Genomic DNA, 26451 nt, shown 5'->3' with positions numbered 1-26451 from the left:
CTAAGTCATTTTTTTTGCATATTCACAAGTTAGCCCTGCTCTTTATTATTATTATGTTATTATTATTATGACATTAGAAAAGTTCAATTTTTCTAATATGCTAGAACACGACAAGAGAAAAAATGTGATTTGTAATAAAGAATACCAGACGTGGAGAGTTTAGCTCTCGTTAGCTGGCAGTCCGAGTGAGCTGTGTGAACTGGAACAGGTCACAGCCTGGGTTTCATCTGTTGAATGGAGTATCTACCTCTTAAGGTTTCTAAAGTATTAAATGTACCAGTGACATATTGGAAAAAAATTTACTAACTGAAGCATTTTTAAAATGTAAAATTGTGGTTTTATCACTGGTTAGTGTAGTATTGTCTTCCAAATTAAAGACTATATTTTCTTGGGCCAGCAAAATGGTTTGGTGGGAAGGATGCTTGTTGCCAAGCCTGAGGACCTGGGTTTGGGAATGGTGGAAGGAGAGAACAGACTTCCAGAAGCTGTCCTCTGAGCTCCATACCTGCACGTATGTGCCACCCAATACTTTCTTTATTCTGCTCTCACCAAGCAGGTGATACAAATGTTCAAACACCTTGTCCCAATCGGCCCCAGCTGTGGCGTTTCCACACACTGTACCCTTAACTATACCGCTTTCTGTTTTGTCTTCTAACCAGAATTTCCATGAGATTGTGGTGTTCAATCATCAGGCAGGTCTCAGGATATCCTCCACACTAAACCCAGCCCAAAGGCAATGTCTTGTGCAGTATGCAGTACACTGTGTTCTCTCTGTTGGGAGGTCTTTGTACTCTTGTTTCCTCTGTCTGAAATGCGTCTCCTTGCTGACTGCTTAACTGGCTGCTCTCTGCCAGCTACTGTTGCTAGATAACTCTATTTGTCAGATTTTAACTTTCTTTTCCCTCCTTAAAAATCTGTATTATTATTGGGAGGGGCACGTGTCTGCTACAGCAAATGTGCAGAGGGGCTCACAGGACAGCTCTACAGAACTGGTTCTTTTCTTCCACCTTTTCCTTTTTGATTCTGAGGAATCAAACTGTGGTCATTTATTTTTCTTTCCTTTTTTTTTTTTTTCGTTTGTTGGTGGCATCAAGCACATCAAAAGTGCTCAGCAAATATTTTTAATGAAACACGGAGTGGATAGCATTAGAAAACTACATACGCTGTTTTTCCTAATCCGTTTCTAAAATTGCCCTCTTTGGGGCCCAGTTCCTCAGAAAGTATGGGCGGACTCTCCTAGCCAGCAGGACCTGACTTACATCTTATTTGCAGAAACTGTGACAGCTCACTGTAATCCTAAAATTTGTAAAAAACACAGGAACCTAAGAATCACCTTAGATAATTCTTTGGAGATCATTACCTCCTGAATATGTTTTGTAGATTTCTCCTCAGTGCTGATGAACGGAATTTTTGTATATGTATGTATACTGTATATGTTCAATATCTTCACCACCTAATAAAGTAGTTATCATGTACACAGGCTAAGGAGGTTTAGAAATGTGTGTAGGCCAGCAGAGGTTGCATTTTCTTTTACTGTTTGAGACAGAATTTCACTATGTTTTATAGACTAGTGTCAAACCCATGGTCTCAAGCAATCTTCCTGCCTCAAATTCAGGATAGTTGGAACTACCTAAATTTTTTTAAAATTAAATTTAAAACTAAATTTTATTTAATATTAAATAACTTTAACTTGAGCAGCCAAATGTGGATATTGGACCACACAGTTCTATACTTGGCCATTCAGTGTTAGGAGATGATGGAGTTCTCATTGGTTATAGAAAGGCTGTAAAATTCTAAGATGTTCTGGGTTGTCAGAGGCTGTGGGAAGACGGGAAGGCAGTGAGATCACCTTGTTCCCTCAATGGACATATCTTACGCATCTACAAGAAAATGGATTTTTTGCTTGGAGTAATATTGAATAAATGATTGAATAGGTTTGAATTCCTTTCAGAATTTGGCACATAGGCTGTTGCAGAAACAATAGAAATACAAAGAATAACTAAATTTAGGTTTTGGGGGTATTTTCTTCATTTTATTTAATTTACATCTATTTAGGACAGTCTTTAAAAAGGCTTCACAATGAAGTATGCATTGTTTTATTTAGGTTCTAATAATGTAAATCTTCAGTTCAAGATAAGGAAGATTTAACAACACAATGCACTACCAGCTGTTTTTCCTGAATAATAAAAAGGCCTCACAGAACTCTACTGAGAATTGTCACTTAAATTCTTAGCGGGTGCGTCATTTAAATCGGGCACAATGCGATTTTATATCACCTACATAGGAAGAGCCTACCTTGTGCTCTGCCTAGCTCCAGCTTTTATCTCTTCCTCCAGGGCCTCCTGAGCTGCTGCTTCTCTCACACACAAAATGCTCAATTCGTTCTAAAGATTAGAGATGCTTTTTTTTTTTAAATAAAGAGTATGTAGAATTGGCATCATGACCAGTGCTGCCAAGGGTCTTTCCTGATGAATAAACACAGGTTGTTTTTAGAGGCATCAGGCTGGCCTGTCAGGAGCATATCACCTATGGCAACATTGGGGTTTGGGGAAAGGACTGGGATTAGTAACAGAAAATAAGGGAGGGCATGGGGTGCTGGTAGAAAGGAAGGATGCTCACCATTCCTTAGTAGACATTACTCTACCTTTTCAGTCTCGCTCCAAATCTAGAGCCAATATAAAGGCTGGGAGTGATAAAATACAGACTTTTTGTCTAGTCTTTTATACTAGACGTGAGAACATCAGAACACTTCCATAGACAGAAAATTGTGACGATAAAGTGATTTAGTTTTGTTTTATTTTAGTACTACACCCCACACCTATGCTTTCATATTTTTCCCCTAATGAAGTGAGAAAACATTAATGGCATTACAAAATCACTGGATTCCTCAGATTCCACATGGACTGTAGTTTTATTAACAATGCTGACTTGAGGCTATTTTATTCATGGCTTCTATAGATTCTGCAATACTTCCAATAATTTTTGGGAATCCATGCAGCGGTATAGTAAGACATTATGTGCTTTATCGAATCTAACACCCCCATTGTCAACATCACTGGCAGAGCTGTCTTGGTATGTCAGGAGAAATAGGGTATGTGGTTATGATAATCACCACTTTGTTATATGCTCTAATCCATTACAGCAGACTTATGACAACGTGAAACAGTTTCTAGATCAGTAAACAGGAACTAATGAAAGGGTAATATAGTGCTGGTTAGCAGAAAACAGTTTCTAAATCAGTAAATAGGAACTAATGGGAGGGTTACATAGCGCTGGTTAGCAGGGAAAAGGGTGCAGTTTGTTGCTGAGATTGAATGTAAACCAGGCAAAAACATGATCTATGCTAGGATTACTGAACTGAACGACATCACACAAGCACTACAGAGCTGAGATGCCTGCTGTAGGTATGCTAAATGTCTAAGGATCTATGAAACTAATCACAGAACCAAATATTTTTGTTTAATGATAACACAGCTAACTGACAGGTACAAATTTATATTTAAAACCACTCATCTATGAAACATTTTGATCTGTTATATTTGAGAATGTTAGCTTTTAGTGTAAAAAATTAGCATAAGTAAAACCTTATTAGTAATTTGAGATAGGTTTCCCTACGTATTCCTGGCTGGTTTTGAACTCACAGAGATCTGCTTGCTTCTACCTCTGGAGTACAAGGATTAAAGGAGTGCACCCAACCATGCCTGGCAGTAAAACTTTAAAAATGTATATATTATCATAATTAAAATGTTTGTTTTAAATTTATGTGTGTATGCACACACACACACACACACACACACACACACACGCATGCGCACACGTTACTTCCTAGTCCAATGTAAAAAATTATATTAGTTTAGTGTATGTGTCCACACATGCTAGTGTGGAGGTCAGAGGTTATGGGGATTGAATTTAAGTCGTTGCCTTTAACCGCTGAGGCATTTCGGTGGCCCCACATTGTAAACTGACTCTCCTGTTTCTGTCTGGTCTTATAGAACAGTTGTCAGCTTGAGAAATTAAATAATAAAACAAATTAGACAAAATAAGCAACTTTGGAAATCCCTTTCTACACAACTTACCTCTAAAATGACTAAACTATGGTAAAGGAACAAAAGCAAACTTCTACGAAGTCCACTCTTATGTAATTTTCTTATGCTTCCAAATGATCTTGAGAGAATTCTTAGAGACATGCTCATTTTCTTTCTCTATGAAGAGGAGGTGTTCCAGTTTATTATGTTCTACGACACGGATACCATGCATGTGTATTATTTTGTTCCTTAATGATGAATCTGCTTTTAGTAATTTAAGTAATAGTTTTATCTAAATTCAACTTTGCTTAAGGAGCTTAAAGCTTACAAGTATTTTTCAGTCAATGCTCACAACTGCGGTACATGGCAGGCAATACTGAGTATGCAAATAAGGGCAGAATTCCTAAATCTCAGCTCCACTTGCAATAAATTTCTAAAGTTACATGGGTGTGATGGCTCAGCTGGTAAAGGTGCTTGCTGCCAAACTGGATGACCAGAACTGCCTCCAGCCGGTTCCTAGAGCTCCACATGTATGCTGTGGCAGGCATGTGCCCTCCGACTAAATAAATAAACATAATTTTTAAAGTTATTATAGTTATATAATATTGCAAGCTGATGTATAAAACAGAACATCTGACATAGTTCTGGCTCAATATCAACCATTAAAGACTCATAAGCTCAAGTTAATTATCTGTCAATTAACCTGGGTTCATACTGAAGTTAGTGTTTCTAACAGTCAATTAGAAGATAGATATTATGCAGACAAAAACATGGTCTTGACTGTATCTTGATTTTGCCAACAACCACATGGAGGTTTGAATCTTGACAAGATTATCTTTCTATTAGAAAAACAGAATCAAGATGAGAAAATTAAGGTCAATTATCAACATTTTTTTTCAGAAAACTAAAACATATTATATGCTATTTTAAAAAAGATGAAAGGGAGTTTCAAATAGGAAGGATTTAAATTAATCAGTCCCTAACAACTGTTAAGTACAACCTTTGGAAATTAATTTGCATAATGATAATCTACATGTGAGGGGCTAGACTTATTTAAGTGACATTGTAGCTCGCTATTCTGTCTTGTTCCACCACTGCTTCAGCACCAAATCCTTAGGAAATGAAATGCAGCTAATGAGCTAGCTTTTTAACTGAACAAACTGACAGGCCCCATATCTGCAGAGGCAGCTTGAAACTGTGCCCAACCTCTTGGCTTCCCAAGAGGCTTTTCAAAATTCAATAAATAACATCTGTAGGCGATGTTGGGTGCAGACCTAGCAGAGTGCGTCATAACACTGTGCTGGCAGAACAAAGAAACCATGACGACTGCCAAGTTTCCATGGCAACTGCAGCGAGGCTCTGAGAGTATAATAGCACATCAATCACTGTCCAAAAGAACTTCATTATCAGCTAGAAAAAACCTTTAGGATCTGTTTAGTGTGCAACTGTGGGTTAACTCACCTCAAAGCCTTGCTCTCTAGCAAAAGTGGCAGCTTCCTGGGGGGGTGAAAAAAAGAACAGTTAATTATAAAGTGTTAGATAATAAAGAAATAATTCATTTTCAAACTCATTCAGTCTTCTTTTTATTCAATTATCTCAATATAGTCACATAGATTAATTTTTATTTTTACTCTAAAAGTATTTCATTTTTGTCTTGGCATGAAAAACAATGGTACACATAATGTCAACACACTTCCCAAGTTGGAATACAGAAGATGCAGTCTGTGTTTTTACAGTAGCTGCACAGTGAGTTCAGGTGTTCTGACCTCAGCAAAGAAAGACAATCGCTTGACACCCAAGGACCATGCTGGTGGTTATATTTCTAATTAAAGCAATGCCTCTGAGAAAGCTGTTCTGGAGACAAGAATGCTTGCTCCTAGAAGTACAGATACTGAAAAAATAATTATTTTACAATCCCATGATGAAATTTATAGAGACAGGGGTCACATGTGGTTGTTAAAGTCTTCAGGTGGAAGGCTGACAGGCTCTTCACATGGAATCGGAGCAGCACAGATTCCATGCTGACCACAGGGAGCAAAGTGTAACTTGATGAAAGAGATCAAGTGGTCACCATTTTAATCCTGTTATCAATCCGCCCGTTAACATCTCATGGAGTGGGATTGCCAAGCATTCCGTGCTTTCTGTTAGGATGCAGAATGGTGTTCATGTTATCAACCAGGAAGTATTCTGCCCCCAAAATTTTAACACCATTAGTTCAATAATTTGTACTCACAAGAAAAAGAGAGGAACAAATTAAAGGAGACAGCGAGAAGGACAACATACAAATCTGTAAGATGGGACATTTACAGGGCAGCTAGTCTGGTCTCTTTAAAGTTAACCTCAAAGATAAACTGGGGAGGGGAAATGACCAGAACCAATGCATAGACCTTAACTGGACCTTATTTTAAACAAACCAGCTGTGAAAGACACTTGAACAAATGTAATCTGAGAATTAGAAAATATGAGTTTGATATTAGGAATAATCAGTGTGATAAGGAAAATGTCCTTTAGTGCTGTACCTTGAAGTATTTAAGGATAAAATGCCACAAAATTTGTAACCTGGAATACTTTTAGGGGGGAAAAACAAAGGGAAGCAAATCTGACAAAATACTGACAATTGTGTAATCTAGATGTATGTGCTACGTGGGCTCAATACTTATACTCTGAATAGCCCTCAGCCACTGAAACCGCTATGCAGGTAAGATAAGTCACAAAGACACACATCCATCTGCTTCTGCCTCCCAAGGTCTGGGATTAGAGGTCCGGGCCACCACACCTGGTTTTTGTCTAAGAGGAAGAGGCTACACTTAAAAAAAAAGTGTTTACAAATTTTCATACACAAAATTCTTCCAGCTTTTCAATATTTTATGAGGATAATTTAATGAACATAAATGATATTTTATGAACATAAATGATACTTTTCTACAAGGCTACTGAAAGGTGAAACAAAGCAACCCCCACCCACCTCAGCGTAATCAAATCCTCACGCTCTTACTGTTTGCCTTGTGCACGTATTTTAATTTTAGGGACGATAGAAAATGGAGGCAATGCTACTTTTCATTTCTACTTCCCGCTTGAAAGTGGAAAAGAATTGCAGACAACTGTCAAGAGTCTCTACATCTTAACTTACATTCCTCCAAAATTATCTTTGCCAAGAGATATTAATAGAAGGATGGGATTTGAGCCCAAGTAGTGAGCAGATCCAACTCAGCTAGAACGACTGCTGCATCAAACCATGTAAGGCAGAAAGTACAGTCAGTGCCTTTAAAATAAACGTGGATCGTTCCTCCATATTGAGGGAAATACTAATGAAGAAATATATGCATGTACTTACGACCCACTATACTAAAACAGAGATTTAAGAAACCTATCATTTTGAGGGTGTGAAAAGGCCAGAATGCATGATATGGCTGAACAATGAAGTTAACAGGAACTCTTGAGTGTACAACTCCTTAGTTCATCCAAAAAAGAAACATTAGGATGACCAGGGAGCCACAGCTGACATCGACAGTGATGACACATACGCACACACGCAAACTCTTGACTACCCTCCTTTCATTTCATGAACAATAGAACATATATACGTCACATAGTTAGCGCTGCTTGCTGGCTGAGACATCAAGGCAAAGGCTAAGGTTGAAAAGACACCAATGCAGTGCTTTCTAAGCTGTCATAATTAACTAAATGAATTCTTAGATGAATCACACAACTGAGCAGCTCTGCTGAGAACTACTACCATACTTATTATTTTAGTTTTATTTGTTTTATGTATATACATGTTTGGCCTACATGTAATATGTACCATAATCATGGCTGGTGCCTGCAAAGGCCCAGAAAAGGCATCAGATACCCTGGAACTGGAGTTACCAAGGGTTATGAGCTACTGTGTGGGTGTTGAGATCCATACCTGAATCCTTTACAAGAGCAACAAGTATTCTTAACCAGTGAGCCAACTCCTCAGCTCCTAAGAACTACTTTTCAAGTCAGCTTGGGCAACAGTGAGTTCCAGGACAGAGGGTGAGGGTGAGTGAGCTTCAGGGTCATTAAAATCTGTATAATTAAAATTACACTATAACAGAAAGGTTGAAAGTCCACATGCAGTTAAACTGAGGGAAGGAGCAGTGCTGGGGATTGAACTCAGGGCCTTAAGTTGCTAGGTAAGGGTCACATCACCAAGTCAAATCCCAAAATCGTTATATTATTTGTATGAAACAGGCTCTTAGGAAGCTCAGGCTGGACTTGAACTTTCTAATCCTACTGTCTCTTAGTGCTGAGATTATAGTTACATTGCTTTCTAATGCCAGCTTTGCTCAGATATTAATAAATTAACTGTAACTTGGTATATTACAGAACAATGGCAAGAATAAATAAAACTGTATTTATTTAAGTGTATTTTTTCTTTTAGACGGGGCTCACTATGTAACCTAAATTGGTCTGAATCTTGATATGTAGTCTAAGCTGGCTTTGAACTGTCTCTCTTCCTGCTCCCACCTCTCAAATGTTAGGATTTCAGGCTTGGGCCACTGTGCTTGTCTTCAAGTCACTATTTTTAAAGGAGGCATGCCTTAGGATGCTCTCACATATGGAAACAGTACCGAGCGCCAACACATTTCTGGCTGAGGAAGGACATACTTAAGAATAGTCAACTCAATTTTCTATCTTAATACCTCTTCACAAAGGTTTGCTGAGGTGTGCCTTATCACCAGACCGGCAAAGACCTTGTTCTGTGCCTTAAAACCATCTTGTCATCTGGCTTCCTCTCATCTTCCTTTGATCTTGGACACCATTAGAGAAGGCAGCTGTCCCACATCACTGTACTTGTCACCACTAACCTCTGATCTGAAGGTGTTTGTAGGTACAGTGATGGATCAGAGTTTATTTTCCCCCTTAGCAAAACAAACAAAACAACAGAGGGGAACAGTTTGACTGAGCAAGAATTTTAAGTAGGATTTTCACTCTCAGATTCACTGCATGAAAGAGCAGAAAGAAAAGGCAGCAGGTCAGAAAACAGGGAAGAAAGAATGAGCATAGATGGTGGGCAGAAAGTAAGGCAGGTTCTGAATATCAGGAGTAATTCCAAGGGACTGATCACACTAAATTGAAAAGGACTTGTTAGTGTGCCACTGCAGTGGAAGTGAGAAAAGAAAACAAGCAAGTCCCCATCTGCGCTGCCCCAGGGCGCCGCGTATGAGTTTCACAAATCTAATGAAGCAGTCAGGTTAAAATCCAAGCACAGAGTGGTTGTGACATGTGGAGAACAGCTAGGGCTAGAGCGGAGAAGCCGGGCGGGTCCTAATGCAGGTGATTATCCATGTGATAATCATTATATTTACAGGCTTTCCATTTTAGATCTGACATAAAAATCACAAAGGAGGAGGGATTAAGGAGATAAACAACTGACACAGGAGGCTTCCCCGCTCCCCGGAGATTGGAGCACTTCCATTCATGCATGGCAAGCGACACAAGCAGACTAGACAGGCCTGGTATTTCTCATCAGCCTGCACTTCACATTGACACTTCTTTCCATCTTGATAACTTTCACTATTATGCTATTTCAGAGACAGGTAACATTTTCAGAATCTTTCCATTGTTGAATGTGCTTTAATACAGCATTTTCCCTTTACAGTGAATGAAACTCATATGTCTTATGCAATAACTGAGTCATTTTTTTCTTCCTGGAATGAGAGTTGTCAATACAATGATACATAATTAAAGTCTTTCTCTTGGCTATACCATGCCACTTAGGCATCACAGTAGGCTTGATGCTTACCCAGTCAGGCTAAAAGTGTGCTGATCAAAAAATACCAGATATGGATTTTTGAAATGAGGTTTTAAAAACAAAGTTGGAATTTATAGTTAATGAAACTAATGCTCATATTAAAAGCTTTAAAAGGGGGATTAGCAAGCTATTACTTAAAAAGTACAATCTTTAGAATATTCAAAAAAAGAGAAAGCCAGTAGATGTTTGTGTGTGCAAAAGACAATTGTTTCCTTTATAATCAACTAATGAGAAAACTTATTTTGTCTCATGTACAGAAGTTCTTACTTAAATAAAGGAGAATTAGTGGAATTGATATTTAACTCAAACTACAATGTTTATGCTCATTTCAATTATTTGTAACTAGTTATTATAGAAATACAATTTCTGAATATTGGTCTTCAATCATTAGAATTTTCCAAACTCAGTTATTAATTACAGGAAGGTTTTCTTTTCTCGAGGTTACTTAGGACTTCCTACATAGATGAGTGTGACTATTAATTCGCACTACTATCATCTTAACCCTCCTACTTCCTGTGCTGTACTTGAGTTTGAGACAATGAGCCCAGGTAAAAGCTATCATTTGCTTGTTACTGCCCTGCAGCTGCATCTGGGACACAAGGGTCCTGGGTATAGGCTGAAACAAAGAGAAGAGACTCAGGCTACTACTGAAAGCTGCAGCCCACTCATCTGGAACATCCCGCTTTGTTCTTCCAAGTGAGGAGACAGCAGATTCAAGGATTTGGTAGTGGGGCTCTAACTGGGAAATCTCCATGGTCCTGACTCTAAGAGTTCAGAGCACAGGAAAATAATCAAGGGAGAACAGGGCATCGACCAATGCTTCTGTTCACATCGCCCACCTCAATAGCAGAAAAAAAAACATTTACTCTTACACAAGGATTTAGACTAAGAGCATCTGCTAGGATAGAGGGCTCCAGCTGTTGCAGATCTTAAAATGATGACATAAAAAATAACACTGAGTCCTAAATAGTGTGAAATGGATGAATCCAAGGCATGATGACATCTCTTGTCCATGTTTCTCTCTAGCTAGAAACCTACATGTAAGATTTTCTCTATACAACAGAAAAATTCAGGCCTCTATATATTATGAGGTATGATGTTCTTTTTGGATGGCTTTCATTGCAGTAGTAGCCTACATGGGAAGAGTATAAGGTTTAAAGGAGTTTAGTTTTACAGCTAATTTGCTGTGGTGCAAGTCACACAGTGTATTAGTTTCTTTATCTATTAATTAAATTTTGTTCTTTGGGGTTGAAACAAATTTTATTTTATGCTAATAAAATGGAAACATTTCACATAAAACTCTAAAGTCATCTTGCCTACTGAATGCAAGTTCTTAGACAGTTTTAAAACTAGAAGACCCAGAATGCACTGATTGGCCCATCCTACCTGAAACACCATGCCTTGCGGCAGTCTCTACAATGGCTCCGTGATCTCTCACCACAGAGATGGAGGTTTTTGCACATTTTCTTTAGCCCCTTCTTCTCTCTCTGCCTTATTCTACTAACTCACTAAGTCGCCTTATTTGAAGTACCCTCAAGGAGAGTACTTGGTCAACGTGAGGTGAGCCTCAGAACCTTGACAGCAGACATTTCATCAAGGTGACCATGGCCTGGGTCACTCTCTAACTATTACCATGACAGAGTCTTAATAAGAGGTAACAAACTTCAAAGCAGTGTGGTCAGAAGATCAATCACAGGGGAAGAAACTTTAATAAATGTTTTTAAAACACTTTTGGATAGCTCACTATGGTTAACCATTTCTTTCTGAGAAATACCCTGTACAAAGAATTGTTTTTTTGAATTTCTATGCCATATGTTATTCTAGGCTATAGGACTCTTACTGAGAGGACAGTAAGATGTTTAAGTAGGGTTGAAATATCCAGGTGAGAAAAATATTGAGTTAAAGTCTAAAACCACTGTGAAGTCTGCAACAGCTGTGGCAGCCATGTACCTCCAAGTCATACTGAAATAAATGATAAAGAAATACTTGCTGTTTCCTTATTTTTCATATCACACATGTCGGAATATAAAGACATATTGTTTAAGCTTCTGAATGCTGTCTTATGCTGTTCTTCAGACCATGAACTACCTTTTCTTCATGCCATCTAGAAAATCAGTTATACATTTTCATATGAAATTGTATTAGTGCTAACACTTCAAAAATTTTATTATTACCAATGACTAAAAGTTTTAATTTATAAGAAAATGAAGGCTGGAAAACTGTTAAATAATATTTGAGCCTGGGAACTGCTCTTAAAAAGAGATTTCATTCACAAAAATGTATGAACTGGCCTTTCCAAGGAATATAATGTATAACTTTTTGGAGATTTCCAACCTGTACTCTGACATTTATTACCATATGCTTCCTGTCTGCAGAATGCTGAATAGAAATATTATTTAACATTTATTGAGTGCCAGAAACTCTGTGGGCCAATGTATAACTATAAAGACAGACATGGCCTCTGTCCAATAGGTATATAATAAAAATTAGATAGTCAGTATATAAATTATGCCTCTACTAATGAAACTAAAAAAATATTTATGAGACAGAATACAAGTCAAAACCTGGGGTTTAGTTTTTGAGACTTAACCCTTCCACAAAGTGGTTTATTAACTAGTTGATTGCAATGTTTTAGGAGAAAGAATAAGGAGTTTTTTACCTTTAGACACACTTAGTGGTGGCAGCTGAAGGAATAGTGAGGTAAGTAGGAGCTTCCTTACAATTTAAGACTGATTGTCTCAATAGACTAACTTCTAGAACAATGTAAATTTTACTCAATGTAAGCAGTGGGTGTACATATGGTAAATGTGCTTATTAAGTGTGTGTATGTGCACTTGTGCATGCATGAGTGTGAGGCCAGAGTTTGATGTTGTGTGTCTTTCCTTGATTATTCTCCTGGTGTAGGAGGTTATTCTTTCTATGTGTTGCTTGTATTAGTTAATGAATAAAGAAACTGCCTTGGCCTGATAGGGCAAAACTTAGGTAGGCGGGGAAGAGGGAACTGAATTCTGGGAGGAAGAAAGCAGAGTCAGAGAGATGCCATAGATCTGCCGGAGAGAGATGATGGGAATTTTACCCGGTAAGCCACTGCCACATGGCGATATATAGTAACAGAAATGGGTTAAATTAAAATAAGAGTTAGCCAATAAGAAGCTAGAGCTAATGGGCCAAGCAGTGTTTTAATTAATACAGTTTCTGTGTGGTTATTTTGGGGCTAAGCTAGCCAGGCAGCCGGGACAAACAAGTGGCCTGTCTCTCCCTGCAACATTCTCTAGATTAATTATTTGAGATGTAGGTAGTCTCTCACTAAACTTGAAACTCATTGGTTTGGCTAAGATGGGTTCAGTTTCCAGCACCTACAGGGTGGCTCACAACCATCTGTAACTCCAGTCCTGGGGATCTGGACATTCTCTTCTGGCCTCTGCAGGAACTAGGCTCATCCACGGTGTTCATACATACATGCAGGCAAACATTCATATGCATATAAAAAGATAAACAAATCTTTAAAAAGAATAAGAGAGGACAGGCTAAGGAAAGTCCTGTGGGAAGATGAGGTGCTTTATTTCATTTGATAGGACAGTGTGGACTTTAGCATAAAGGCTTTCATTTGTTTACTCGACAAATGCCAACCCATTCCTTTGTCTCAATTCCTAAAAAGGAGAGTGACTTTCACCTTATGGACAGAAATGTAAAGATGTGAAGAGATTAAAGTATGTCTGAGAATATAGAGCTATTGAGTATTAAAGATGGCATCTAGCTTTGGGGCTGATAAAACTCAGTGTGAATGCATGTGGACACATGTGTTATGTATGGGAGTGTGGGCATGCATGCTGTGGTGCGTGTATGTCTGAGCCAGACAGAGTTTCTGAGATAATCTAATGGGTGAAGATGGGACTTTACTGAATTCTGAGAGCTTCCTATTTTTAACCTTTTCCTAGAAAACCTCCTCCTTGGCTTTTCATTGCATATCTCCCTTTCCTTCTGCACTTGTTTAATATCCTAATGAAAGGTAACTCAGCTCTCAACCCTTTAATCTTTTCACCATTTCCACTGAGGCATGGGTGGGAGGCAGACTTCTCATATCCCTTTTGATCTCATCACCAGATATCCTGCTGTACTTTCTGAGTCCTTCTGACAAGGTCCAAATTCTGCCAAATCTACTCTATCCCTGTAACACCCAAGCTTCCAATCATCCTGCCTCACAACTAGGTCATGCTTATTCTTGCAAGTATGAGTGCTATAGTCTACCACCTAGTCTCTAGTACTGATCTCACCCAGACAGAATGTATCTTTGTACATAACCATAACATTGACTTTCGCATAAAACTTTCTGGTCAGATTTTTATACGTATGTATGGTATGTACCATGTGCCAGTCAAACTAGAATGTTTGCTCGTCTCTGAACATGCCCCAGGCTTTTTATTTTATTTTTGCCTCCATGCTACCTTGCACATATAGGCACTAAATGAATTGAATACCTTCAACCACTCTTGTCAGACTCCTACCTATCCCTCCAGGGTTAGTTCAACCATCTTTCTCTTAATGGAGAGCTTTCCTGAACTGTTCATGAGTTGCTTCCTGCAATGTACAAGGATTTTGTTAGAGCTGTAAAAGGTTTCTTGAACTGGTAATTACAGAAACCTAGTTATTTGTATAGATAGCTTATCTTTCTTACTGGACTATAAATTCTTCATGTAGAAACGTCTTTCCTGTTTGCATAAAATAGATAATAAACCCATTAACTTTCCAAATGATAAAGAAAAAGCAAAGAAGAAAAGACAAGCCTACGAACTCTGCCCACACGACACTGCCATGATTCCCTGTGCCTCATACTTTATTATTATTACTTTTTAGAGACAGGGTCTCACTATGTAGTTCAGGCTAGCCTACAACATCCTGTCTTTGCCTTCCAAGTCATAGGCTCACAGTTTTATTTCTTTCTAAATAAGTAAACAAATCAGTTTCTTGAGAACACATAGTATGAAGCAGGAAAATGTGCATTTGAATGAGTTAAGCTGACAAATCTAATGTCTTGGCTAAAAAAGTAAACGGTCATTCAATTTCTGTGACTGTGACTTGGAAACTTGGGGAATTGCTGCACTGTTGTGTTTCGTGAGGGTTTTTCTATAACCTGTATTTCCTGTTATACCTACAGGTCCTGCTCTGGCAAGCCACCACCCTAAGGCATTAAGGTATCTGTTTCCCTTTCAAGTATAAAATTGGGGGGATAGATTTTCCCATAAGAATACTGAATTCTGTATTTTCATTATTATAATTACATTTTCAAGGTTGAATGCAGGCTAGACATTTTTTGGCAGACAATGAAAACCAAGGAGAACAGCACAGCAGAGTAAGGACAAAGATTTGTTACAGAAGTAGTAAATCGTAACAAAAACCTGAGCTATGGTGGTTTTAATGAGCATGACCCCCAACCGGCTCATTCATTTGAATGCTTAGTCCCTAGCTGGTGAAACTGTTTTGGAAAGATTGGGAGGTGTGGCTTTGTTGGAGGTGTGTCACTGGGGGTGGGTGGGCTTTGAGGCTTGAAAAGCACAAGCTAGGCCACACTGTCTGGTTCTCTCTGCCTCCTCAACTGCTGCTCCAGCCTGCCTGTCTGCTACCATACTTCCTGCCATCATCGTGGATTCACCCTCTCAATCTGTAAGCAAGCCGCTGTTCAGTGCCTTCCTTTACAATCTATTTGGTCATGGTGTCTCTTCACAGCAATAGAACAGTGACTAAGACAAGATTTTATTTTTTTTTCAAAATCACTTTAATTTGTGTATGTGTGCTAGCATGTGTGGAAATCAGAGGTCAACATCACATTTCTTCCTTTGCTATACACCTTATTTTTGAGATAGTCTTGTAGTGATATTTTGTTTGTTTGTTTGTGCCTGAAGATCAGAGTGCAGAGCTAAGCCACTAGAGGCCAGGCAGTAGTGGCACACATCTTTAATCCCAGAACTTGGGAGACAGGCAAACGGATCTCTGCTAGTTCAAGGCCACCCTAGGCTATACGGAATTGATCCAGTATAAAAGAGAAACAGAGCTTACATCTTTGAATCCAGCATTTAGGATCACACACCTTTAACCCCAGCACTAGGGAGGTGGAGAAAGGAGTGATTTGGCTGGGCAGAGAGAGGAATATAAGGTGGGAGGAGACAGGAACTCATTGCAATTTGAGGTTGCAGAGTAGGCAGTCACACTGAGGACAGGCTCACCCCTTTGGTCTGAGCATTGGTAGAGGTAAGAACTCCAGGGGCTGACCGCTCTGCTTCTCTGATTTCTCAGCTTTCACCTCCTGATAGCTGACTCTTTTTATTATTAACAGCAATTAGAATTTGCACTACAGAGTCTTTCAATAAACTAGACCCTTGGATTCAGCTGGACTGGCTGGCCAGCAAGCTCCAGGGGTCCTCCTTAAGCTGTCTCCTCATCCTGGGCATAATAAGAATTTGCTGTGATTCCTGGCTTTTTAAATAGGGATTTGATTCAGTTCCTCGTGCTTAAGCAGCAAGCACATTATTGACAGAGGTATCTTCCTTGCACTGCTGTGAAGACTGAGTTCATCTATAACTTTGGAATGATGACCCTGACATTACCTACTGCTAAAAACAGAAGATACTAACTGACATTCCTTATTTTGAAAAGATGGCAAAGAAAAGACTCACAACAAAGTAAAGGCATATTATTGAAATGAAAATGATAAAGCAAGGCTAGTAATACAGCTCAGTGGTAAGACACTAGTCTAAAAAATAAGTCAGGGAGGTGAATGAACACCAAGCCTCAAAAGATCTGTCTGTCTAGGGTTTTCAGAATCAGTCTAAATTGTTCAGTGTTCCTAAAGAAAACTTCCTGTGCAATTATGGAATGAAATATGAGTTCTCGTTAACAGCCCCAAGGCCAAATACATCACTTTTCTAAGAGTTAATGAATATGTTATACGTAGAGCTACTGTAGAACATTTGATGAGTACCCTCAGTCTCTATGTGACCACTGTGACAGTGTTAGACCTCAGGCATGGGAAGTATCATGTAGAATATCTCTTGGTTACAATAATCAGGTGGATTATCGTGTTGTTATCTGTGGTGAGAATAAAGGAAAGCAGCAATAACTATCTTCTATCTTTAAGAATTTTTGTAATGGACAAGTATATAAGATACCACATATTTTTGGTTATATGACACTGATAGGTTCCTTTCATTACATAAAAATAAAGCAAAGAAAATAAAGATGGGAAGTAGAAGTAAGGGTATAGTATTTTGTGATTTAAATTAAAAGGAAAGAACAAAAGGAAGAAATTGACTTTGCTCTCAGACTAAAGTTCAGAGAAGTTACACGCGCGCTGGAGACAGAAAGGAGTCTCAATGAGTAAGACATGCAGCGTGCGCATTCCACGTGAAAGGGAAGAGAAAACACCACAAACACAAACCATCTCAAATAGCAAAGCACAAAAACGCCGAATTTCAGATATAAATAGAGTTTCAGGTGAAAGTCTCTCCTAACTCTAAAATTCAGTGACCATAAAATAGATTTTTTTAGGGAGGGGGCTTTAATAGTTATAGACAGCGAAGGAGGATTCTCTAAGGAAAAGTCCAGAGCTTAAGAAAGGACTGGCCTAAATCAATGAGCAGATTTAAACCCTGGCATCTGTGAAAGGTAAAGTAACATTTTAAAAGATGGTAGTAAAAGACCCATTACTTCTCTCTAGAAATCAAAATACAAGAACCTTTCTCTTCATTCACGGATACTTGAAACAAACTCTTGCCAAGAAAAATAAACTGTAAAGTCTAGATGTTGGAAAATACGAATCATCACTGGTCTTCAAGCCTATGTTTAATAATTAGGTTGCAGTTTCAAATGACGTGCTGATTCCCAGGAGGCTTAAAGCACAAGTTCAGTAAGAGTGTTTAGCTTTATAGATGGCGTTTAGATTTAGTCAGAAGTACAAACAAGGGCCATGTGGTGCAGGAGTGCCTGCAGGGGAAGTGAAGTGGGGGCCAGGGGAGGGACACGGGGACACATTGCAGCTCTTGCGTGGCTAAAGGCAGGAGGCAAGTGCTTATAAATGTTATATCATACATTTCTTATTTGATGGGATTCCCAATTAATGCTACAGTAAAAGATGAGGCACCTGTCATTTAAGAGGCAGAAATTATTTCAGGAGAACTTTGTGCCAGTTCTCAAGGAATTTTAGAACATATGAAACTTGGTACCACATGACTGCAAGTTACAATTTGCCCTTTATTCTACAATCAATTTGGATTTTATTTAACTGTCTTTTAAAAGTTTTATTCCATCTTAATTTTAATCATATCCATTAATCTAGGAACTGGAACTGCAAGTGGGGTCTTAGTGCATACATTGTTATACGTCTTAAAGGCCATGCTCATGCATTTTTCCTGATGGGAACTCTTTAGAAACCACCATGATCACGGGCAGCAATCTGAAACTATTAAATTTGAATGCTTAATGCTTAAATACTTAGCTGTTAGCGGGACAGCCATGCAAACACCACTGGACCCCACAGGCAAACGCTAAGGGTATGCTGCTGCTCCAGGAGAACCACAAATAGGCTAGAGCACCAAACAGGCTGTACTCTAAGACTGTGATTTGGTTCTCCAAGTCATACTTAGGAATGTTTTACTTCCACCCAGCATGCTCCTAGGGATTTAGAACTACCCTTTAAATAATTTAGAGTCCCACAAATCAAAGTCCATTTTTTTCTTCATGTTACTAATACTTAGCTTTTTTTTTTTTCACTCTGGGCTCCTAGGTACAGACAGGGAAGAACAAAATCAAAATAGGGAGAAGTCTATTCAGAAGGGCTGACAGAAAATATCTAAAATGGGAATCTACTAAAGTGTTCAGCTGTGACCGAGATGCTCTTGTCTTAGAAAGTAGCTGATCCCTTGAATGTCAAGAGCTGATAGGGCCCAACAGTGGAAGCCTCAGTATGGGTAGAACACGGGGGAAGCGGACAACAATTCATTCAATGCTCTGAGTGAAATCTTTCGTGGGGAGAGGGAGAAAGTGCTCTCAAATAGGGCAGAATTTGCCCTATTTAATGTAGGATTCTTAATTAATGTAGGAGAAACAATTTAAGATCATGTTTCATTTGAAAAAAATAAGATTAAAGTAACTTTTTAGGACAAATATGGAATTAAGAATATATATTCATTCATACATACATAAAAAGTCAGTCAGAAATAGCTTGTCAAAAACAAAGTTTCTGTGTTGGGAAGAAAAACAGTAAAAGCATAAAGCAAAACTTATTAGAGGATGCTAAGAGACTCTCAAGATTAGGGCTCAAAAAGAAACACCTTTGGTTTTCCTCAGCTTGAGGTTTGCAGATCTGGAAACATTAGGCAGAACATAGTACAATGTTACCTTTCTTAGATGGTACTCATTCAACTCTTGATGGTCTAGACACACTTCTTGGGAAATTATACAACAGTACTCACCAAAGTAGTGTGGCATGCTTGGAGGATAACAACAGAACCACAGTAAATGGTCACTTTACTCCCTGTCTGTCTCTCTGTCTCTTTCTCTGTGTGTGTATGTGCCCAACAGTATGTTTCCTAATTTCCTTAAAAATATCTTGTGTCCTGAAATAAAACTAAGAATATTTACAATAGCAATTTGGAACTCAGACTCAAGAAAGCTGTTTGAGGGCATCTTACAGTGACTAAAATATGCACTAACGTATTTATAACTAACATGTAAACAGCGTAAGGGCATCCTTATGCTGATCAACCTCTGATAGTGTGTGATGAGGAGACTATAGCAGAACAGTAATTCAGTAGAGATGAAGGCAGATCAAGCAGGTTATCTGAGAATGATGTTTAAGTGGAAACCTAGGGAATAAATTTGTTAGGTGGGTAACCCTGAATAACAGGGTAGGAAGTCATAGAGAGGGGAGAGCATGTGCAAAGGCCTCAGGAGACATGAGAGACAGGCAAAGTGGCTGGACAAGATCCATGAAAACACAGTGTACCAGAATTTTGTTCCACACGAAAAACCAGACAAAAATCAGAAAACTAAAATAAAACAAATACCCACAATTATAACACAATCAAAGAAAAAAAATATTCAATGAATGAAGGCAAAGCAAAGACAGAAACCACATTTACTTTGCCCTTGACCTAATTTAAAGGACCATTTAAAAGTCACGGAGTAAAAAATATAATGCAAGTGTACTTGACACAAAAGACAACCATTCGATTTCTTGTCAGAGCAGGCATTTATTGAAAGCATATGTATTATATCAAAAAGGATCCTAAAGTTATATGTGCCAGATTTGATAAGAGATCTAATTTATATTCTGGCACTTAACTGGAAGTCTAGATTTGTGATACAGTAATACAATAAGGACTTGATTTTCCCTGCTCTTTAATAGGTAAGCCACATCTAATGAACATAACAATTCTAACTAGCACAAACTGGTCCACTAATGTAAATAAAAAGGCTAGAGGTCAAGGATAAGGGGACCACCAACTAAAGGAAACCAGACAATCTGTGAATCAATGAGAGTGTGTTTGCAAGCAGCACATTGTATTCAAGTCCTTGAACCCACACGTAAGTCAGAATCATCAATGTTTTCCAGTAAGTGCTGTTAATGCCCTAGTTCTGTATTAACTGTTCTCTCTCTATATTAAAGAATGGGATACAAGGCGGTTCTTAGTCTTTTAGAAATGTCCTAGGCCTTATTTATTTGAAAAGCACTCACTAAGCATCAATGTATCGGTAATGGACATAAAGAACACTCCCTTATTCTTGCCTGTAACAATACTCTAAGCCATTAGCTGTGGTGTTTACCTATCTCACCTTTCTATTAGTTTCTATTTATTTTCTCTATCAGTTTTGTATTGTTCCTCGTTGCATCAAGGGAAGTGTCAGGCCCACAGTAGGATTTAAATATTCATCTAACTGAGAAATGTTTTGGGGGAACCCAAAGAAAGTGGGGGTATTATACACTGGCCAAAAGCACCAGACAGAAATAGGTAAACACATCACAACTGCATATGCAAGGTTCTCTTAAGCTAGATCATCATGGAAAGTAAAGTTTCAAGGGAATTATTAGGAGCAACCACAGAACAAATTCAGAGGAGCCAGACAAGAGGGAAATGATAACAATTTGTCATTAATCCTTAGGCGACCTCCTTTTTTCATTTAGTTTTAAAAAGCAATTTTATCTGGATTACAGGAAACAAAACCACAAGAGGCAAAGAACAAAGTCATCTATTTACAAGAAACTTAATGTGACATGTCCTTCTGGGTCGCACATGCACACATCCTCTATTCTAGGTAACTGAAATGGCATAATATAGATCATGCTTTCCTATAAGTTGTGAACATTCACCAGTTCAAAATATTCCAAATGATCTCAGAATTTTGATAATCAGGAAAACACTACACTAACAGAATCAAAGTCATTCCTCCACCCCAAGCCCCTTTCTCACTCATCCTACTCTGATGCAGAACTTATATAGTTTAAGTCAATTTCAAACTCATGGCATGGCAATCCTCTTGCTTCAGCCTCCCAGAAACTGATGATAGTTCTGAGCCACCAAATCAGTCTCAGTCTATGTTTCTTTTAAAGGATTTCTCTGTGTGGGTGTTGGCCTACATGTATGTTGTGCACCGCATGCATGCACTATGGGGGAGAAGAGAGTACCAGATGCCCTGGAGTGTGGGAAAATTGTCTGTATTCTGTCAATCATGTATTTTAATAAAATGCTGATTGGCCAGGCAGGCAGTATAGGCGGGAAAGCCAGACAGGAAGTAGGGGTGGAGCAAAGAGACTGGGAGTATTCTGGGAAGCAGGAAGCTCCCTCCACCATTCCTGCCCAGAATACCGAAGAGGCAACATGTGAGCTGTCACACTGAGAAAGGTACTGAGCCGTGTGGCTAACATAGATAATGATAATAGATTAATATAAGTTACAAGGACTAATAAGAAGCCTGACCTAATGGGCCAATCAGTTTATAACCTAATGTAGACTCTGTGTTATTTTCTTTGGGACTTGCCGGCTGTGGGGTACCAGGTGGGACAGATACCCCAATAAGCCAGCCCCTCATGCTACAGAGTTACAGGTGGTTTGTGAGCCATGGGAATGCTGGGAACTGAACTGGAATCCTCTGCAGAGCAGTCAGGACTCTTAACCAACAAGCCATCTTTCCAGTGCCTCAACAGGTTCTTATGGAATTCCTTCCAACACATTTTGAATTTTTAAAAGAGAATCAAACTTATTCTCCTAAAGCCATTTCTAAAAGTTAATTCAATATTTACATTTTTAGTAGTATATCCTAAGTATTGCTAAAGTATTAAGAGAAAAAGCATCTTCTGGTAGACCTAAATTGGCAAACTTACAGATAAATCTCTATTTATTCTACTTATAAATCTGGGCACATTCAGAAGTTTTCATGATTTCTTCATTTTACATTCTAGAAAATGACTTCAGTCAAAGCTCTCCAACCAATAATACTTTCTTTTAATGAATAGCATTGTTACCAAATCAAGGATACCTTTTGGGTTTTGTTTTAGTGGGAGGAATCTTTGTAAACTGATGAATAATAACAATATGTTTTAATATTTAACTTGAAATGCGATTATGACAAATATTCTGAACAGGATCATGAGCTCTTTTAAGATAGTATAATCTATCTATACCTAAACACACCCCATTACCTTTCCTGTTCTTTTGTAAGCGTCTAGCAATTAAGTAGGCACACTAATAGACAGCTTTTGACTTTGATAACCTGCAGAACAGTATACAGAACTGTAGCTTGGCTCCTATCTAAGGGAAGTTTTTCACTATGTGTGAAATACAGGTTGCTAGGCTTTTTGTACAAATATTGTAACTTGGAAAGATGTATGTATTCTAGCCACACCATTAAAAGTTATACATATAAGTGCATATGTAAGTCACTATTAAATAAAATTCAAAAGGGTAAAAAGCTTGCTAGTGTTCTCAGCTATTAATGCTGTTTACCCATATTACAAGTTAGTTTACAGCAACCTTCAGAAGTGGCTGCTGACCACTGCTGCAGTATGATGATAGCTTTCTCAAGAATGAACAGGAAATAGTGGCCCATCATCTAGGATATCTAGCAAATGAGGACTTAAATGACTAACTTTTGCAAATAAACAAATGGCTACTTTAGAACCCCCATGAAAGTCACAATTACTCATTATTAAATAAGATAATAAGATAATGGGTCCTGAGGGAGGTTGACTCCCAGTTTCCTGAGAAACCGCCACACTGATTTCCACAGTGGCTGCACGAGTTTGCATTCCCACCAACAATGGATGAGTGTTCCCCTCACTCCACATCCTCTCCAGCATAGGCTATCGTTGGTGTTTTTGACTTTAGCTATTCTGACAGGTGTAAGATGGTATCTCAAAGTGGTTTTGATTTGCATTTCCCTGATCGCTAAGGAGGTTGAGCATGACCTTAAGTGTCTTCTGGCCATTCGAAGTTCATCTGTTGTGAATTCTCTGTTAAGTTCAGTACCCCATTTTTTAATTGGGTTAATTAGAGTTTTAGTGCCTAGTTTCTTGAGTTCTTTGTATATTTTGGAGATCAGACCTTTGTCTGATGAAGGGTTGGTGAAGATCTTCTCCCAGTCAGAAGGCAGCCTTTTTGTCCTACTGACAGTGTCCTTTGCTTTACAGAAGCTTCCCAGTTTCAGTAGATCCCATTTATTCATTGTTTCTCTTATTGTCTATGCTGCTGGAGTCCTACTTAGGAAGAGGCCTCCTGTGCCTAAATCTTGTAGACTACTTCCCACTTTCTCTTCTATCAGGTTCAAAGTGGACGGATTAATGTTGATGTCTTTAATCCATTTGGACTTGATTTTTGTGCATGGTGATAGATATGGATCTACTTTCATTTTTTTACAGGTTGACATCCAGTTATGCCAGCACCATTTGTTAAAGATGCTTTCCTTCTTCCATTGTATACCTTTAGCTCCCTTGTCGAAAATTAGGTGTTCATAAGTTTGTGGGTTACAAGCTATAACATACAAAACTAACACAATCACTGCAAGTTACAAAATTCTATATACAAGTTGTTGTTTTGGACGAGAACATCCCCATAGGCTCTGGCATTGGAATACTAATTCCCTGTGCTGGCACTGTCTGCTGATGCTTAGTGTGGTTTTGCTGGAAGAAGTATGCCACGGGGGCCAGGCTTTGAGGTTTCAAAGCCACATACTATTGCCATTTTCTTTTTCTTTTTAACTTTTTTAAAATTTATTTATTAATTAAAAATTTATATCTCCTCCCATCCTCCCTCCCACTACTTCTACTCCCTCTCCCCCTCCCCCTCGTCCTCCAGTCCTAAGAGAAGTCAGGGTGTCCTGCCCTGTGGAAAGTCCAAGGCTCCCCCTCCATCCTAGGAAGGTGTGCATTCAAATAGATTAGGCTCCCAAATCTATTTGCAGTAGAAATAGATTTTCTACTATTTGTAGTAGTGCAAATTCTACATGCAGTAGAATCCAAATCCGGTGTCATTATCATTGGCTTCTCAGTCCGCCCTCATTGTCAGCCACAATCGGAGAGTCCAATTTGATCACATGCTTGTTTAGTCCCATTCCAGCTGGCCTTGGTGAGCTCCCATTAGATCAGTCCCACCGTCTCCGTGGGTGGATGCACCCCTCACGGACCTGACTTCCTTGCTCATGTTCTCCCTCCTTCTGCTCTTATTTTGGGCCTTGGGAGCTCAGTCCAGTGCTCCAATGTGGGTCTCTATCTCTATCTCAGTCCATCACCAGATGAAGGTTCTTTTTCAATGACTTCTCAATCAGCTCCCCATTTCAGTCACATTCAGAGAGTCTGGTTTGGTCGCATGCTCATTCAGTCCCAGTCCAGCTGGATTTGGTGAGCTCCCATTAGAACAGGCACACTGTCTCAGTGGGTGGACCAACCCCTCGCGGTCCAGACTTCCTTTCTCATCTTCTTCCCCCTTCTGCTCTTCAATTGGACCTTAGGAGCTCAGTCTGTTGCTCTGATGAGGGTCTCTGTCTCTGTCTTCCCTCCGGAAGGACGGATCTTCTGGTACTGGATCCGGGCCACTTGCTGGCAAAGGAGCTTGCAGACTAAAGGGCACCCTTGCTGGTTGCAGGCTCAGTGGGACAAAGAAACTCCTGCAGCAATTGCCCTCACCACTTTGACCCCAGACCCCAGCCTGGAAGCAGGCTGAGTGGGGGAATCTACTATTGCCATTTTCTTCTCTGCTTCCTGCTTTTGGTTCTAGATGTGAGCTCCCGGCTGTTCTAGCTGTTACGCTTGTCTGCAATGATGTGATGGACTCTTATTCCTCTGGAATCATAAGCCTGTATAAACCTTTCACTTTCTAAGTTGCCTTGGTCATGGTGTTTTATCACAAAAATAGCGGATTAACTAATAATAAGAAAGTACCAAAAATAAAGTCAAAAGACAAACTGGGAGATAAATGTTTACAAATCAATTAAGGATCAATTTTTTAAGTAAAGTGAAAACAAAAAGACAATAACAAAATAGTAGAGAAACATCCAAACAATTCCAAACAAAAAAACATGGACAAAGAAGAAATTGACAGAAGAGAAAAACACAAATGCCCTTAAAAAACAAAAATAAATAAACTTGAAGAAATTCAACATTAAATCTAGAAGTGCAAATTTAAAAACATGTTATTTTAAAATTTGCAAAACCGTAACAGGTGCTTAACTAGGAGCACAATTCTGTGTGTGATGCATGCGCATATGTTCACGTGTGCAATGGCTGCAGAGGCCAAAGGTCGGTCTGGGGGATCTTCCCCATTGCTCTCCACTTTATTACATTAACTGATTTATGTATGGGTATGTGAATGCATATCTGTGGAAGCCACAGGACAACTGTACAGGTCAGAGAACAACTTCCATAAGCTGACTCTTCTTTCCACCATGTGGGTGGGTCCTCAAGGATCTCAATTCAAAGTTAGGTCATGTGATTTGGAGCAAAGTGCATCTATCAGTTGAGTCCCCTTCTTGGCCCCCACCTTATCTTTTTGAGAAAGGATCCCTTTGCGGGACTTAAAGTACACCAACTTGGCTAGCAAATCAGCTAGCCCTAGAGCTCTCCCCCAGTTCTGGGATGACAGGTACAGTGTGTGTCACTATGCCGAGCTTTTTATAATGGTGCTGGGGATCCAAACACAGGTCTTTATGCTTGTGTGGCAAGTATTTTTCTGAATGAGCCATCTCCATGGCCCCAGGAGTATTTTGTTAAAATGTTTTTGGGGGGCACTCTTGTAAAACTCTACAAGTTAAAATTTTTATTTCCTAAGAACAGGCAGTTCACGTCTAGAGGTTGAGAGCATATGGAAATATTTATATAAAAGTACAAAAGGCATACTTACTACAGTGCTATTCATAGTAAGAGAACCACCCGAAAGTCCTAAGCAGGAGAACAAATTGTAGTGGATTCATATACTTATATTTCAGGTGCTTGCTAATAATATAACTCCCATAAAAAATTTTCAGGGACAATGCTATTACAATAACGTCAATAGTTTGTTCAGTTTTGTTGCAGTGTGGATATAGACATAGCCACATAGTTTATATAACACAGCTATAGGGCCATTCAATTACAACTGGAAAGAATGGATAACCACAAGCATACAG

General features: G+C 38.9%; 1 protein-coding gene across 1 annotated transcript in view; it reads right to left on the bottom strand.

The window, feature by feature from the left end:
* Adk (adenosine kinase) overlaps positions 1–26451 on the bottom strand; it is a 356406-nt gene that overhangs the window by 70341 nt on the left and 259614 nt on the right. The window contains exon 8 of the mRNA XM_048426516.3: positions 5487–5522. Within this exon, the coding sequence (XP_048282473.2) occupies positions 5487–5522 (36 nt within the window). The remainder of the gene's footprint in view (positions 1–5486; positions 5523–26451) is intronic.

The sequence above is a fragment of the Myodes glareolus genome, chromosome 12 (assembly GCF_982192425.1).
Source record: "Myodes glareolus chromosome 12, mMyoGla1.1, whole genome shotgun sequence".
In the NCBI taxonomy this organism is placed as follows: Eukaryota; Metazoa; Chordata; class Mammalia; order Rodentia; family Cricetidae; genus Myodes; species Myodes glareolus.
This window is presented reverse-complemented; position numbering and strand designations above follow the sequence as displayed.